Source organism: Podarcis tiliguerta, assembly GCF_965153285.1.
Source record: "Podarcis tiliguerta genome assembly, chromosome: 1".
Classification (NCBI taxonomy): Eukaryota; Metazoa; Chordata; class Lepidosauria; order Squamata; family Lacertidae; genus Podarcis; species Podarcis tiliguerta.
Window position 1 is genome coordinate 68,140,199 of NC_139534.1, and position 18,641 is coordinate 68,158,839.

Here is an 18,641-nt window from a genome sequence, read left to right on the forward strand (position 1 = left end):
GAATGTTGTTTTGCCTCTACCTGTCAGCAGCTTTTGATGCAAGTGACCATGGTGTTCTTCTGAAGCAACTCAAGGAGATGGGAGTTGGTGGTAATGTGTTACATTAGTTCTGCTCTTACCTGCAGGGTTGCTACCAGACGGTTCTAGGAGATTGGTGCTTAGCACCATGGCTGGGTCCCATAGGGCTGCCCCACAAGAGTCGATTCTGTTTCCTTTTTCTATTGAGCATTTATATTAAAGAGTTGGGAGCTCTCGTCTGGGGGTTAGAGCACAGTTTCAGCAGCATGCTGATGAACACAACTTTCTGCATGCCAATGAAATCAGGAAAGGCTGTGAAGATGTTGGACAAGTGTCTAGAGGTAGTGATGGACTGGATAGAGTCCAATAAACTCAGCTTAAATCCTGCTAAGATGGAAGTGTTGTGGGGTGGTGGTTCCTGTTTCTGGGAATTAGGTGAATGATCTGTTCTGTGAGGTGACTGCACTCCCCTGTGAAGGAACAGGATAATAGCCTGGGCATACCCCTGGATTCCAACTTGTTACTAGAGTCTCAAGTGGCTTCTGTGGCTAGCAGAACTTATGCCCAGCTTATGATGGTTTGCCATCTATGACCATTCCTGGACAGCGATAGTTTTGCTCAGTTGTCCATGCTCTAGTGACCTCCGATTTGGGATACTATAATACGTAGGGTTAACCATGAAGGTGGTCTGGAAGCTGTAGCTATTGCAGAATGTGGCTGCTAGGCTGGTAAGTGGGGTAGCCCGATAGGACCATATGTCACTGGTTCTGAAAACACTGCCCAGGTTGCCAGTACCAGGCCTAATTCAAGACATTAGTGCTAGCATCTAAAACCCTTAACAGCTTGAGACCCAAGTACCTAAAACAGGGTCTTTCATAATATGAGCCAACTTAGACTGTATGGTTGGCAAGTGAGCCTTGTTGGTACAGCTGTCACTGGGAGCTGCTCTGACCCATGGCAGGGTTGTTTCAGTAGCAGTTCCCCATTTGTGGCCCTCCTGTCACCCTCATTACTGACTGAGGAGGAATTTGAAAACATCCCTGTTTGATGGCTGAAGGAAACTATTCCTGGCACCCCTAAGATCAGTGGCTGAGTTTTATTATGGATGTGCTCGCCACCCTGGGTTCCTTCAGGAGGAAGAAGTTGAATGAATGAGGGGGGAAGAACTATTTTTTGAGTGACATAAGTATAAGGAAGCCTTTTTAAAGAAGTTGCTGTTTGTGTACTGCATATGAGCCTCAGAAATAAAAGTTGCAGGCTGCAAGGCCAGCTCCTGCTGAGGCTTTCCATACTAAACCTAAGGACTGCAATTAAGAAGCTACATAACTTGAGTTATCTAGAAGCTCAGTCTCAAAGTCGTGTGTAAGTAATAACATATTGGGCATAATCAAAAATACAATCCTGTACTGCAAATTTTAAATAAAAACGTTTTTTTATTAGTCTTGTGCCAAACATTTAACCATTTCATTTGGAGTGCAGAGTTTCGAGTGAGGCTGAAGAGTTCTGAGTGAGGCTGAAATATTTTCCCCACTTTGTTACCGAACCAGTTGCTTGTTTACTGAATCAGCTGTTGCATCAGAACCAACATTAAGCTATGTAAGTGAATCAACTCAATTACTTTGACCAAACTAATTGCTCTGAAGTTTACATTTTTAGTTCTATATGAGTAGCTAGGAGATTCCAGGGCTAGAACCAGTTTGCGGCAGCTGCCTGTGGTGAGCTGTCAGAACTGCAGCTTGGATTATCATCTGGACAAGAAGGCTATAAAGGCTTCCTTTTGTGGGATGGGACCTTGCCTGAGCAAGATGCTCTTTCTGGTTTTGATGTGTTCTTTGGCTTCAACTCCTCCCTTGGTCCCTTGGTCCCAATTCACCAGTGCACCTCTGACAGTTGCCTATGGCTTAGCCCTGACATTAAGCTGGGATAACTAAATATTTATTTGGTATATATGTGCTTCTGAATATAATGCTTCTGTGAATAAAAAGTGCATAGCATTGATGTACCAGTGAAAGTGATTTGTATAAAATGCAGGCTATTTCTCCTTGTGCTGTCTAAATTCTCATAACAGTGGAAATATATTTCAGTTCAAGAATACTTGCCACTGTTACTTATCAAATATCCAACAAATTTGTACAATGGCACATTATAAATGACAGGTTCTTTACCCTGAAAATTTCTGGATAATCTAATCTGGACACCAACACCAGGCTTTTGGGAGCAAATACTTCTGCAGGCTGGATCAAACCTGTCTCCTCCTCTCCTTCTGTTTCTCTTGATCCCTTTGAAAACAGACATACTTCAGTCAACAGATAAGATGGTGATCACCTTTATGAAAAAATAGTATTTTAAAAAATAAAACCCAAATATGTCCTAGAATTTAAAATAAAATATAGCTTTTATTAAAACATTAGAACTTTAAATGAACTACCATGCAATTTGTACCTCATGGTTCCCAAGATGACTTATTGCAACAAGCAAATAAAATAGCTAAGCACAGTTTTTGCATAAAACACAAGGGGGAAACTTCTACGTTGAAAGCAAAAGCAACTCTGCTTCCTACAAGTTAGTCAAAAGCTCCTCTTTGAAGCTATCTCAACATAGCAGTTTTCAATAAAAGTGTGAACCCATGTAGCTCTATGTGTGAGCTTATGACATTTCTAATCCTACCCATAAATTTCATCCTACATCATGTCATTCAGTAGACAGAATGCCAAGGGCAGCAGAGAATCACACCTCAATGGCCCACTGGGATTTGTTGGATTGGTCTTTCACTAATCACTACCCCAATCAGCTGTTGCTTCCTAGACAAGAGGACTGGGCAGGCCCCAAAAGCTGCAGGTAGGTGGTAAAGAGAGATTGGTATTTCAAAACGTGAGACCCGAGTTCCAGTTTTGCTGACTGCCTCAAAAGGTTCTAGTACTGCAATTTTCATTCAAAATCATTATTTCTAGCAGAGTGACAACAGCAAAACATGCTTTGGCTTGCACTGGATATGCCAGTAGTACCTGTTTGTAGCCTAGGAGTGGCAACCATTCTCAGGAGAATTCAAATACACATCAACTTGTTTCTTACGGTAGCTATCCTACCAGGAGAGGACACTGTGACCTACTATCCAAGCTAAAGGGCAGATTGAACTACTGGGCTATAGCAAAAGAGTACAAATAAAAAGGAAGTTTTTGTTCATTCTACCTCACTGCTTACAATGCTCTGCTGCCTGTTGACTGGAGCTGTCCATGAATAATTAAGCTGAATAATGAATGTCACTGGCATACACATTTGCTGTTTCTGTCATGTTTTCTTTGAATATTAATTGTTGTTGGGTTGCTGCTAACATAGCAGCCTGTATTAGCTAAATTAAGAGTTTCATTTTTTAATTAAAAAACCAATTTGAGTACAAATAGGATTTTTAAATTCGAAAACATTACATTTTCAGGCCCTTGAATGATCACAGCAGGCCATATCTCTACATCTATATGAGAGACAGGGATTTTCTTTTCAAACTGTATGGCATGAAAAATAAAAACAACCAAACATGTTTAAAGGAACCTTATAGCAAGGACAGCTCACTTTTGTGTCAGAGTAAATGTATACATGTTTATCCTTTTTATTGGACCATAAAGTTATGGAAGAATGTACAAGTTGTTAAAATTACATTGAATGTCAGGCCAAACCCTATTTTGTGTACCTTGGTTTCCTTATTCCCTTTTACTAATATGTTAGCTAATATGCTGGCAACTCCTTAACTATTTTGTACCTCTTCTTGTACAAAAGTATATCATCTTTTGTAAAGTCAACCATCATTATCCTTAACATACTAGTAAGGCCTATGAATGAACTGACCGACTTGAATCTAGTAGCTTTAAATAGGATGCTTCTCAGTAGTGAACAAGACACAGAGCTCACCTACACTTCCACTTCTCCTGTACCTAGAAAGGACGGGTCTGACCAGTTTTTCGCTTGTCCCATGCTTTCTAGGCATGGGTCTGACTGGATTTGCCTTTGCCCCTCCATTTCCCCCTGGAAAACTTGTTCTTTAGTGTTAAATCAACACAAATGGAAATCTGTGGAAAACCTGATTCTGATTCAGTGCTAAACTGCAGGTTTTCCTGGGGGAAAGTAGAGGGTCAAACGGAAACTTCTGAATGCAAGCTAATCAAAGCTAATCAAGTCTTGTTGCCCTGAACTGTATTTGGTATAGCAGTGACTAATATCCTTTTCACTTGTACTACGCTGTGCTACAGGACTGTCAGCTATTATCAGTGAAAAATACTTTCTAAAATTGGATAAACATCTTCCTGTGGGAACTACCAATACATTTTAAAATAATTTAAGAGCAAACACTGCACAATGCTGTCTAGCAGTGTTTACAGCAATGGATATGCCCACCGTAAATCCTCTCAGAACATTTCTATTACCCAGTCTCAAAACCTTATTCAGATTCGATACATCAAATAGGTAAGATGAACTGATTTTTACAAGCAGACTTCACTATAATTAGTATGGAGATCAGCTTTATACTACATCAGGAGAAAAAGAAAAAAGAGCTAGAAATAGCTAACAGAACCACAATTATTATTTATATTGCTGAAGTAAAATCTGACTTAATTCCAGTCATTCTCATTGTTTGCTAAGTTACTTCTTTTTATGGAAAACAGTTTTATATCTAGTAAAAATAGATAGTGGAAAAAGTTGGAGATTACTGTTTCACTTAAAGGGAAAAAACCAAACAACACCCTAACAATCACCTTATACATTCAGGTAGGTAGCCGTGTTGGTCTAAGGCAGTAGAAATATATTTTAAAAAATAAAAAAAAATTGTCCAGTAGCACCTTAGAGAGCAACTAAGCTTGTTCTTAGTATAAGCTTTTGTGTGCATGCATACTTCTTCAGATACACATTGAAATACATTGTTTTCTTTTACTAAATCAAATTGTGAAAAACAGTCCACGTGACTACAAAGGTGAATTTTGATAAGATTCTCTGGCACTGCAAGTTAGGATTGAGATCACACTGGGTTCTACTTGAGTTCTTTTGGTGAAATACCAGTAGGTGGCACTGGAGATTCTTACAGCTAGTACTTCCAGGCTTCCTTCATATAGGGATGACCCATGACACATAGGAGTGGCTTGGAAGACTTTTAAATTCTGTTCAACTTAGTCATTTCTTTCAGCTGGGTACTCCTACAAAAACCATGCTATTTGAAGGTAAAACAAACAGATGTGAAGGAACCGTACACTAATCTTCCATGCGCTGCATCGTTTCCCATCTTGCTTCCAAGAGTAAGAGTGACAAACATCTGTGTGGCACAACAAAATCAATGAACCTTTGTTTCACTACCAGCAGAAATGAAAAGTACCGTAATTTTCCTACGAACAACTTGTAACAGACAGTGTGAATAAGAAGAGCTGCATGACCTATACAGCATTTGAATGAAAACTCTTGTATGATTCAACAGGAATCTCTTCTCTGTCAAAAGTATATTTTGGATTTGAATGGGAAAACATGGAGGACATATTATTTTATCTTTGTCAGATAGCAGAGAATGTAATCTGAACTGCAGTTTAACTGTAAATTAGGAAACAATCCCATGGAAAACAAGCCCTCCCCAATGAACAATGCCTTCTGCCTGTAGAGATTCAGCTTTCATGGATCAAAGGACCCTTTCAGATGTTTTTATTCGTAGCACCCTCTCTGTAGAATTACCTCCCATCTAAACTAAAGCCAATGCTAACTCTGAGGCCATTCTGGTACAGTGGTACCTCAGGTTAAGTACTTAATTCGTTCCGGAGGTCCGTTCTTAACCTGAAACTGTTCTTAACCTGAAGCACCACTTTAGCTAATGGGGCCTCCCACTGCCGCCGCACTGCCAGAGCACGATTTCTGTTCTCATCCTGAAGCAAAGTTCTTAACCCAAGGTACTATTTCTCGGTTAGCAGAGTCTGTAACCTGAAGTGTATGTAACCTGAAGCATATGTAACCTGAGGTACCACTGTAGTTCCTTTAAAAACACATTTATTTTCTCAGGTCTCTGTTACAAGTTAGTTGTATTAATTTAACTCTTCACCAAAGCGAGGTTTAACGTTTTTCCCTCCAATGTCCTGAGACATAGATTTTCAAAGGGCCAAGTCCCCGCCATGTGCGAATGTGATAAGGTGTCGCCGGAGTCGCTCCAGCACATTATGTTCTCTTGCCCCTTGTTCAATGTGCTACGGGCAAATTTGCTGGGATCAATCATACAGAAACTAATGGGTACCCCTCCAACATTCCACCTTGCCCAAATCTTGCAGGATAAGGATACCCATACGACCCTGAAAGTGGCTAGGTTCCTGGCCGCGGTCCTTACCCAAAAGCGACGCCAAGGAGCACTACAAGCTAATTAAGGTGCAGGATGCCATTCCATCTTATAGTATTTTATTGTTATAGTGGTGTTTTAGTGGCTGTTTATTTTATTTTTTTTTCTTTCCCCACGTGCACAAGCTGTTATTTATGTTTTTTCTGTATGGGCCCACGGCCGTAATAAATAAATAAATTGAATTAACTCTGCCCTGGCCTGATGGCTGATGTTTTTATTTTGTATTATAATAGAGAGAGAGAGAGAGAGAGAGTTTTACTGTACACCACCTTGCAATTTCAAATGAAAGGTGGCATGTTTATATATTCCAATAAATATTTAAAAATGGGAAGAGAAAAGGCTTTTATGTCCATAATGTTTCCGATTTTTTTTTTTTTTTTTTAGAAAAGGGAATCAAGGTAGATCCTGAAGGCATAGTTTGAAGTAGCTAGGTCCAAATCTGAGAGAGAAGATCCATATTTTTCATTAAATGGAGCTGGTTAAAAACCAGTGATTAAACACAAGTCTTATTGCCTGACACTGTTATGTAGTTTCCTAACAAAGCAATGTATTTTTTTGCAGACATTGCATATGGACCCTATAAAGTTAACATCTGCACGCCTTACTGTCGTACATGTAAAATTATGTGTAGATATAATACATCCTAATGTGTTCAGAAAAAATTGTACGTTTATTGAAAGTATGTTCATCTGTGTGGATTTGTATTAGTCTGGTTACATGCTGTTCCGCTTCTGCGTGGCATTTCTTGAAGTCTGAGCAACACAACAATACACGTGCTCAGCAAAAAAATCAGAAGCAATTTGACAAATATTATATGGCTATGGTGCAAGATGTCATCACTAAAGATAATGTATTATAAATGGCTTTTTAAAATGCAATTAGTTACATATTTTTGCATAAAAGGACAACTGCAAGAAATCTAGCTAGAGGAAGCCTAAACTTTTCAATTCACATTGAAAAGAGTGTCAGCATTCCCTAATTCCAGCATTTCAACCATGCTTACCCATGCAAAATTTCTATCACAGAATTCTCTTGCTGTGGGAAAAGTGAGATTTACCCAGATTTATTCCTTCACAAAGAAATGAGCCAACTGCATAGACAGATCTCATTACCTTACAAAATGCTAAGCAGAGGAGATGGCTGCACTTCAAAAAGCTATTAGTAAGCACTTTGTAGAACCAATTACAAAAGCCCATATATGGTAATTAAAGCAAACATTGCACAAAGTTTATACTAGCCACAATCAAAGCCAAAGAATGATACATGTTCTTTCATTTCCAACATTCCTGGCATTGTTTCACTAAGTGACACAATAAACTGTAGACAACGTTCTGAATTTCCAGTGATTGTACACTTCCTTTTCCCTGCCAACTAATTTCTTCATATCTCTGATATGCTATTTACAGGATCATGCTTAATTACAAGTAGGAAGAAATGACAATGCACAAACTATTTATACAATCAGCATTATTCACAAAGGTGCAAAACATTACAACTTAAAACAAATTCCCCCTTTAATTTCTGGAAAATGTGCTCTGAAAATGTCCAAGACCAGTGACCTATTGATAATACAATCTCACTAAATCAGAATGGGCTTGTTCACATAGCACATTGCATCATAATTTTAAACAAGCTATGATTTCTCTTCTCATGAGGTGGCCAAAGTATTGGAGCCTCAGCTTCAGTCCTTCCAGTGAGCACTCAGGGCTGATTTCCTTAAGAATGGATAGGTTTGATCTTCTTACAGTCCACTGGACTCTCAAGAGTCTCCTCCAGCACCATAATTCAAAAGCATCAATTCTTCTGCGATCAGCCTTCTTTATGGTCCAGCTCTCACTTCCATACGTCACTACTGGGAAAACTATAGCTTTAACTATATGGACCTTTGTCGGCAAGGTAATGTCTCTGCTTTTTAAGATGCTATCTAGGTTTGTCATTGCTTGAAAAGAAGACTCCCTGGAAAAGACTCTGATGTTGGGAAAGATTGAAGGCACAAGGAGAAGGGGACGACAGAGGACGAGATGTTTGGACAGTGTTCTCGAAGCAACCAACATGAGTTTAACCAAACTGCGGGAGGCAGTGGAACACAGGAGTGTCTGGCGTGCTCTGGTCCATGGGGTCATGAAGAGTCAGACACGACTAAACAACTAAACAACAACAACATGATTTCATGTGAACAAGCAGTGCATTTGTGCATGCTGTTTAAAGGTTTCTGTGGTGCTCCTTGCCCACCCCTGTTGCCGCTGCACCATGAACAAAAGAGGAGGGGAGTCTAATTTGTCATGTTGTCTGAACCCAGGTTCATGGTTTGTTTCTCTCCAAACAAACTACAAACTCAATTTCAGACACTTTGACAAGCAAAACTTGGGCTTCTTTTTCTGCAGCACTTTTCTGCTGTGAGCACTGGCAGCATTCTGTGGGTTCACAATAAACTATAGTTTGTTTTAATTATGGCTTAATGGGACGTACAAACTGGGCCAGTGTATGCTCTCTCTTTATTATGTTTTGAAAAAATGAAACATTAGAGAAATGTTTTTTAAAGCATTAACCACTAGAGGAATTTTGTTTCTGCAGAAACTACCAAGAAAGAGAAGGGGGGAGGAAGGATGCTGATTCACCAAAGAATGGCAGACAAATTGCATTTTAGCATGGGATTTGGGAACGTATTTTGCAATTCCTGTGCATCCTGGGTGAATAGTACTGTTAATTATGTCTAAGATAAATGATAACCTCTTGCCTTCAACAGTCTCCAGCCAATATATCTGACCTGCTGCTAGGAAATTATTTTATCTCTGTTTTAAGTTATAAATTTATCTTGGTGTTTATTGCCCTCTGTGTCACACTACTGAACACATAACTGTGGTTACTCCTTAAATTTCTGCATTCTAAAATACTCTATAGAACGGGATGTTCTGTGATGGAAAAACCATCGAGATTACTTGAAATACTGTAGCTGTAGGGGTAGAGCCTTTAAAACATATGGAAACCAATCCTTATGAGGAATGGTTTAGAGAGCTGGATATGTCTAGCTTAGAGAAGAGAAGACTGAGAGGTGATATGATAGACATCTTCAAATATATGAAAGGCTGCCACATGGAAGATGAAACAAGCTTGTTTTCTGCAGCTCCAAAGGCTGGAATCCAAATCAATGGATTCAAATTACAAAAAAATGAGATTCTCACTTAAACATTAGAGAAAACTTTCTGATGGTAAGAGCTGTTCGACAGTGCAATGGAATACCTTGGAAGGTGGTGGACTTTCCTTCACTGGGAGGTTTTAAACAGAGGCTGGGATTCTTTAGTTGTGATTCCTGTATTGCAAGGGGATGGACTAGATGACTCTTGTGGTCACTTCCAACTCTACAATTCTATGATTATGGAATATCAAAACAATTTATTTCAATTCAAGGTTTTGTAGATAAAATGAAGGAAAAATGTTTTTTTACATCTGCAAAAAACCTACTTACATTTTTTCGGCACAATAACAATAATTCCACATAACACATTTCTCATTTGTTCAAGCTGATTCTGCTGAACTTCTCCAGTAGTACAACAAAATCACCTTACCTAAATATTTTAGATTTAGGGAAAGAGTATTATTTTTCAGATAGGCTCATCTTTTTAAAAATGAATACAGAGAGCTATCCTCATACATACCATGTATGAAGCCAATGAATTTGCAGCATCCACCATCCAACTGATCCCCCGCCCACTTCCTCCAGTGGGAGCTTCTGCTCAATCCGAGTGCCTACTGTAAAGAACCACCCTCCTAGATGTGGCCAAAGGCCCATCGAGGCCAACATTTTGTCTTCACAGTGGCCAACCAGATGTCTATAGGAAAGTGTGCAAGCAGGTAATGAGCACAACAATGCTCTCTCCCTTTGTGATTATCAGGAACTGGTATTCACAATCATACTGTCTTCAGCCTTATAGAAAGAACATCCAAGTAGGTTGTGGACTCCATTGGAGGTTTTCAAGCAGAGGTTGGATACCATGTCATGTCATGGATGATTTAGCTAAGATTCCTGCATTGCAGGGGGTTGCACCCTTGGGGTCACTTCCAACTCTGCAATTCTATCGTTCTATGATTTTTTTAAAAAAAATCTCCCAAATTGGTGACCATCATTATATCTTGTGGGAGTATATTCCATAATTTACGGTAACTATGTGGTGTGTGAAGTACTTATTGGTTTGTCCAAAATTATTTATTATTATATTAGTTATTAAATTTCTATACTGCCCTTCACCTGAAGATTGCAGGGCGATTTACAATATAAAAACACAGAAATACATACCATAATAACAAACAAAAACAGGACCCCACAATTTATTATTATTATTCCCAAGATCCAGTATTATAAGGGAGAAGTGCTATCCACTTTCTACACACCATGCTTATTTTTATGCCCCTCTCTGTCTCCCCTTATCTCCCCTTTTCTCTAAACTAAAAATTTCCAAATGCCATAAACTTTCTTCATAAGTTCTTCAAACTTTCTTTTCTTCAAAGTTGCTCCAGCCCCTTGATCATTTTAGCTGTGCTTTTCTGGAGGAGTGATGCAGAAGCATGAGCTTGAGACCATATAGCCTTTTTGAGGTGAGAAGATCAGAATTGTACACAGCATCCCATGTAGTCACACCATAGATTTGTGTGACAACATTATGATATTGACAATTTTATATTTATTCCTGTTCCTAATGATTCCTAGCATAGAATTTGCCTTTTGAACACCAGCTGCACAAATGAAATTTGCCCTTTCATTTGTGGAAATCCTACTCATAATCCAACCCAATGTATGGTTTAATTGTTGTTTTTGTTACTTTTGGTTTAACTGTTGTTTTGCTATTATATAATTGTATTTATTAACTGTATGGCTTGATTTTACTGTTGCAATTTGATTCTAGCTGATATTGTAAGCTACAACGGGTTCAATTTGAAGATACGCAAGATATAATTTTATTTAATTTTTGCAACAACAACGTAATAATGTCTAAAAATTGAAAGAAAGGACATATTTTTCATAAAGGCTTCTTATTAAACAACAATGTAAAATTCCTGCAAAGCCTTGGACTGCAAAAATTACTTTGCATCATAATTAATACAAGTCTTCTAAGCACATTTAGAGCACGTAAAATACTTAGTAAGAATGTGATTAACAATTCCAATGTGATAAAGCAATCAAAGAAATTCCTAGAAAACCAAAGCTAGTCACATATACAAACAGAGGTATTACCGGCCATGTCATTATCAGAAGTCACAGCCTAAAAGGATAATCTGATTAAACACATGACTTTCAAACTACTTTATTGTGAGCATTAACAGTATATGCATTCTCTGAACACACAGTGTAAAGCTAGATGCCCATAGCCAGTTAATCTTTTGGTTCCAGTTTAGAAATGCATTCTCTCTCACAAGACCAATGCAATACTCCAGTTCAAGAACACTTTTGGGGGAAAATATTTGATTTGATGGTACATGTATTCACCCCAAACACAATGGGAATAGCCACCCTCCTAAGTCTTCCATATGTCAGTTAGATAGATCAGGGGGAGCCAAGGTGGTTACCTCCAGATGTTGTAGTTCTTATTAAACTGTGAATTACTCAGACTTGAAAGAGATGAACATAGCTGAGCAATATTACTTTAGTCAGATCGACCCAAACAATTCAAGGAATTTAAAACAAAACCTTGGATCTCTCTCTCTCTCTCTCACACACACACACACACACACAGAGAGAGAGAGAGAGAGAGAGAGAGAGAGAGGGGTGCTGATAATACCAAGGTCGCATTCGATCCTCATATGGGACTGTGGCATAGTCCTGTACCGCAGGGGGTTGGACTAGATGATCCTCAGGGTCCTTCCAGCTCTACGATTCTATGATTCCACTTCAGCTTGGGCAGCAGGAGGCTTTTTTTAATAAAAGCCAAAAAACCCCCAAATAAACCGAAATATAGTAATTGTAATAACTATTTTCAATATTTAATTTCTATAACATGATCACTGTTGTTCATGTGCTAGTAACTTCCATATTACTACAATGTGGTCTATGTGGGACTTCCCTTGACCTGTAAACTGCAGCTAGCGCAACATGTAGTGTCTCGGCTGCTCACTAAGGCTGACTATTACAGTACCATCATATTATTCTGCTACTAAATTGGCCTCCAAGTAGCTACTGTTCTAAGTACAAATTCCTCTTAAGCACTTCTCAAATTTACCATCTCAGTGTGGTTTTTCTGCCTGAAATATGCAGTACAAAAATATGAGATAATGATGATAAAGACTCAACATCATCAACATACTTCCTACCCATCCCTCACCACAAGGTCCCAGGGCAGGTCACAGCCCTTTAAAAATACAGTATTTATGTATGGCCTATGAACTATGTTATCAGTAGGTATTTCATGCTAGTGAGGAGGAAGAGGCAATGCCACCTTAATCAATTCTGTTTTGCACTTGGTTTCTGTGACTTTTGCTACCAACCAATGGAGGATGGCATAGCAGCATGCACTGCTGACCTTCCGTCCCAGTACCACATGCTGTTACTGGTTAGAGAAAAGGGCAGGAGGCAAGGCAGCAGATGCGGCGGAAGCATATCCGATGATCCTGACACTATGCTTATACTGTTTCGAGCTCCCTGCTGCCTTGCCCCTCTCCCTCTTGATAACTGGCAGCAGTGTGCAGTGTTAGGAAGTCAGATCAGCAACACAATCCCACTCATGTCGCTACTGTAGCCAATTTAGCAAAACAAAAGTCTGAAGTTTTGTAAATTCTTCTTCATTCATCTCAGTTCCCTAGCTCCTGTACCCATGTTTCTGAAATTTTACAGGTTACTTCCTTAGGAACACTCTACAATGGATGCCATTATCATACTAAAATCCTAAGAAAAAAACCTAGCACAAACCTCCCTGAATCAATAACTCCCAAGCAATTCATGAATTAATATAAACCAGTCTTCTGAAATTTGGCAGGTTTCTTACCTGGGGGCATCTCTATGATGTACACTATTTTAATATAAATTGGACACAAAACAACAGGGGATATTAAGTGCATCATTTTTTAACGACCCTAAACTGTAAGGGCCGTCTTTCCAGGAAATTCACTGCACCAATTATTCTGAAATTTGGCAGTATTCATCCCTCACAAGGGGTTTTTTAAACAAGGAGTTTCATTGTTTTTTAAAAAAATTAGATTGAAGGGTGCCCAACAGAAAGATTCCTGGGCTACTTACAAACAGCAAGGTAAACTATGCCTGCAAATATCCAATTCTGTCAAAAAGAGGGGGAAGTTGCAGGCATTTTTATTTTCCTATAATAGTGAATGAGAGAGGGCATGGAGCTTCATTTTTTCCAAATTGAGATATGAACCCAGGCTGAATTAGGAAGTTTTCAAAATGCTTTATAACAAGTCAGGTAGTTTTTCAAAGAACCAAATCTGGGTCTGAACTGAATAGTGTATTCTGTGCTGAAAACTATAGGAAAAATTAAAGTGATGTAAACAGATAAAATTAACTATATTAAACATCAGAGAGTTCAAGACACTCCCATATGAAATAGACTCTAAGACATCCAAACAATGAGATTTTTCTTCAAGTCTTTTATGTATGATGACAGCAAGCGCTCCAAAATGAAACAGGCAACAGTTTGTTCTTTGGTGGTCTCCATTTTTTAGCTGATTATTATTCCCAATAGAAACCAATCTACTTGGCTGAATTAAAGTGAGAGGTGACATAGTGAAGCCCAGAAATGGGATAATATGTCAATTAGGAACATATTCAGAGATTAAAAGCGAAGAAAAAGCTGTGTGCTAACACCGTGTGTGTCAAGTGTAATTTTTAATAATTTGCCATATCCTTTCTGTCCTAAACTGTGTCTCATCTACATCAGTTGTAACAGATGAAGATGGGAATGCTTTAAAATTAATCTCATGTATATATAGCTCAAAGTCACAGTTCCCTCAGCTAGTTTGTACTTTAATACTATCATGTGAATAAGCTTTTAGCAGTAGAGTTCATATTAAAGACACAGTCTTCACATGTCAAGCAAAGGAAAACAACATTTTTTTTAAATTAATGAGCTACTTATTAAAATACTCAAGACAACTAGGTCAAGCAGAAGCAAACACAAGGTTGGAATAATATCCTAATCTATTTTAAGTGCTTAAACTTTGTATACTATTAATGTAAAATGGATTGTATTTAAAGTAAATGTATTGGGGGGAGAAGCATACTTTAGTACACTATGTGCAGGCTTGGCTGACAAATATTTCATCTTAATGCAGTAGAAGACATGTTCTAGATCAGTCTGACCTTGAACAGAGAATAACCAAGCTAAAGCTAGTAAACCCTCTCATATTTTAGAGTAGAAAATAAGATTTAAATTTGAAAGATTTAAAAAGATTTACATCAACCACAATCAATTTATGATGAAGCAATTTCATAAAATATTTTCACTGATTTTTATGACATTAATGAGATCATACATTTTTCTGAAAAAATAGTGTTCACACAACTTGTTTAGCATATATGCTTTACATTATTTATATAAACTATTAATGGAACACCAAAGCATTCAAACAAACAATGCAGATGAGTTTCTGAACTGCTTATAAGACAAATTAACAGTTTAAAAGACAGAAAGAGAGGTCCTCAAAGGTGCAGTACAAAATAATATATCAGCGTAACATGAATCATGTGTCATAGCTCTTCTTTAGTGGCAACTGATTTAATCCGTTTAAACTGTTTAGGAACTTGTGGCCTTCCAAATTTTGTTGTTCATACTACAATTCTGCTCAGCCTAGCCAGCAAAGCAAACATTCAGGGATTATGAGAGCCATAGTCCGAAATCAGGAGGGTATCCTGTTACCTACACTTGGGTTAAACTCATTGCCACTGAAAAAAATAAAAAAAATTGCATTTGGCCAATAAATCATCCTCTGTATACTTTTGAGATCCCTTCCTAGCAGTTAAATGCTAATCATGATAAAATTATGACTCAATGAGCACCACATAGGAGACATGTGGAAGCCAGACACTTTTAATCCAATTAATCTAGGATACATACAATCAGTAAACAAATGTGAATCACTTATGTCATAAAGTGAGCAAACACAAAATAGAACTTTCCCACATGTTTAGAGCAGACACAGACACATGAAAATATTTTTAAAATACCTTGTTAATCCATTTTTTAAATCTCAATAAACGAACCTGAAGTGTTCCCACAACCACAAATGTACATTAAAACCGTCCGTCCTGCTTCAAACTATTTTTTTCTGAGAGACAAAAGACAAAACAAAAACCCCAGCAACTTCTGCTTTGAATCCAAAAAAGTTGGTTTACTCCATTTGTTATGGCTGTATTGTTTGGAGCTCAAACACTTCAGCTCAAATTCCTACTTGGTTGGCCAACTTGAATGGTCTGGTGGACCTTAAACAAATTGAAATTTCTCTGAGATTATGCTTCATTTTAATGTTCTCTTTAGTTTACGGTATGTGGGTAAGTACATATGTGGCTCTGCCTCTCTCCTGCAGGCAACAATTCCTGAAATTCCCAAACTGAAACCAAGCCCAATGTCATGTAATAGTGCATAGAATGGTATAAAGCCCTTACTTGGAAATGCCATTTCTCTAGGATGCGGGGAGACTAATTTGTCACTGAGAATTAAAGTATATGTGTCAGGGAACTGCCATCAGCTCAGAGGCGAGAGGTGGAAAGGCAGTTGGGTTATAGGGAACCTACAAAGATCGTGTGAAGCAGCTCTTCCTCCAGCGAGGAGGGAAGCCCCGCCTCCAGTGGGGAGGCAAGTCCCCCTTTGCCAGCGCCCTCTCTGCGCAGTCGGTTTACGCGCAGAAAGGGGAGGACAAGGATGGGGGTCAAAAGACTGTTATGCTGGGGAAAGTTTAAGGACCGCCCACTCCGAGATTCTGCTAGCGATTGAGCAGACATGGACTTGACACGCTCTGCACTGTAAATGTTTTTGTACAGATAATAAAGCCTGGAAAAGACCGGTGAGAGTCTTGGCAGTTCGCTCTCAAGCAACCACGCAGGCACATAACAATATGGAAATGTAAAGCAGTTTACTGAAACACAGTTTACAAAGACAGAACAAAATAAATTAGAGGGAGAAAAGAATCAGACTTTAATATGACCCTGTTGGCAAGCGTAGTGGCAAGTTTGAAATTTTGTAAAAGTTGTATGGCTACATTATTATAAGCTGCATTATAAAAGCAGAGATATAATGAGATATAATGTGAAAAAAATTGTCTGTAGTGTCAAAAATCTGTTATTTTTAGAAAGGCTATTCAAAGGTTTATGAAAATCTGAAATCTAATCAGGATATTAATCTACACCAAGACTACGGGCAGTGCATGTAACTAAAGGGTATGCTACATTTACAGAAGGCCATATTAACAGGAATTTGGAGAGTAGGGTTTTACCAAGGGTAAAGCTAAAAAATGTCTAAGAAAACCTGTGAAATGGTTTTTGGTTACTTTTTACCAACATTGCTGTGAACCTCTATGTCCATGTTTGGTATTCCTGACACACCTGCCCACTATTGCAACAACATAGCTAGAAGAATCAGACATATTCTGTGCACCTATGCTTAAAAAATGCAGGAGTATTTAAGAAGTCTAAAATAGATAGGGCAATGCCTTTAACATTAACAACTCCTCAGGGTCACCGACAAACAGTTATAAACCCTTAGCCTCTTTGTTATGCTCCGAATAAATTCATGCACTTCTTCCAGACCACAGAAACTCTAGAACAAGTTTAAAATATTAGTTCTGGAATCTGAATAAAAGAACTTCTAACCACACTCATGAAGAACAAACAAAAGCAGACAATTTAAGATTTAACTGTGTATACAGCATTTTCATTTGAATTGCTTTTAAAAGCAATGCACGTGATGCATCAATGGCTTTGAATTTTATATCAGCCGCTAAACTCTTCTAGGTGTCTTTTACTACAGAAAGCAGCCAAACTTTCCAATGAAGTGTATTATACAGACCAAAATATGTGGGAATAACACCTTATATGTTTTGCCTTCTACTGCCAGAACATAGTAGCCTCAGTTTTAATGTAAAACTTTGCTACTTCACATCTCTTACACTAGAAGGCTTGGTCACATTGGGTTGTTTCCATTATGTTCACACTATGAATGGAAGGAGCTTTAATTTCATTCTTCATGGAGAAAGAATTCTGTTCACAGAAGGAGGTTCCAGCCTCAGTAAAAGCAGCAGAAAGCTGTGGCAGCACACTAACAGCATAGCATACTACAGAAGTAGTCAACTTTTAAATCCAGTATGTATTTTGATATTTGCCACCTACAAGGGAAGAGCATGCATACATGGCCTTTGTTTTCTGTGAGCTCCTGCTTGCCTTCTTCTGTGACTATTGATCTAATTTAGACACATGTATTCTGTTCTTGGTGTTATAAAAAGATAATATTGAAATTCTATTCATAGTTACACCAATGTAAGTCTCACTGAGTTCAATGGGGCTCACTTTATGGATATGATTCCTATTCAGATTCAAACATGCTTAGCTTCGGGGAGGTGGTGGCCTATTGTGCCTTCAGACCATGCTCTGGGAGCTTCTGGGTAGTTAAGTACAAGATTGGTCTCCAAACCATTTATACTTTTGAGTGTATAATCCTGTGTATGCTTACCTGGGATTATGAAAATACCACTAAATAAGAGTTGGCCAACTTTCTGTGAACATGCAAAGGACTGCTCTGTAAATCTCACTGCAATCTATCAGAGTTTGTGCTTCATTTTAATGTTCTCTTTAGATTATGTGGTTAAGTACATATGTAGGCTTTGCCTCTCCCCTGCAGGCAACAATTCCTGAAATTTCCAAACTGAAATGAAGCCCAATGTCATGTAACGGTGAACAGCATGGTACAAAGCCCTTCCTTGGAACTGCCATTTCTCGGTGGGGGGGGGGGGGAGACTAATCTGTCACTGAGAACTGAAGTATACGGAAATTTAAAGCAGAAACACAGTTTACAAAGACATAACAAAATAATTAGAGAGAGAAAAAGAAAGAATCAGACTGCTTTAATATGACATTATCTAATAAGAAATTATTACAAACTGCATTATGGATCAAAACATAGCTATCTGAAGCATCAGCTTCACTCAGATCACCCTGCCTGCACGCCAAGATCAACCACGTAGAGGCCTTCCTCATATGCTTATCTTTGAGCACTGGGCCTTTTAAACTGTGCTTCCACATCTCAGGAATGCAGAGCTGGTTCATCAAGCATCATCCCTA

General features: G+C 38.4%; 1 protein-coding gene across 2 annotated transcripts in view; it reads right to left on the minus strand.

Annotated features, from left to right (window-relative positions):
- Positions 1-18,641, minus strand: part of SBF2 (SET binding factor 2) — a 228,968-nt gene that overhangs the window by 107,754 nt on the left and 102,573 nt on the right. For both annotated transcript variants that reach the window (XM_083456131.1, XM_083456132.1), the window contains one exon: positions 2,184-2,297. In XM_083456131.1, coding sequence (XP_083312257.1) covers positions 2,184-2,297 — 114 coding nt within the window. The remainder of the gene's footprint in view (positions 1-2,183; positions 2,298-18,641) is intronic.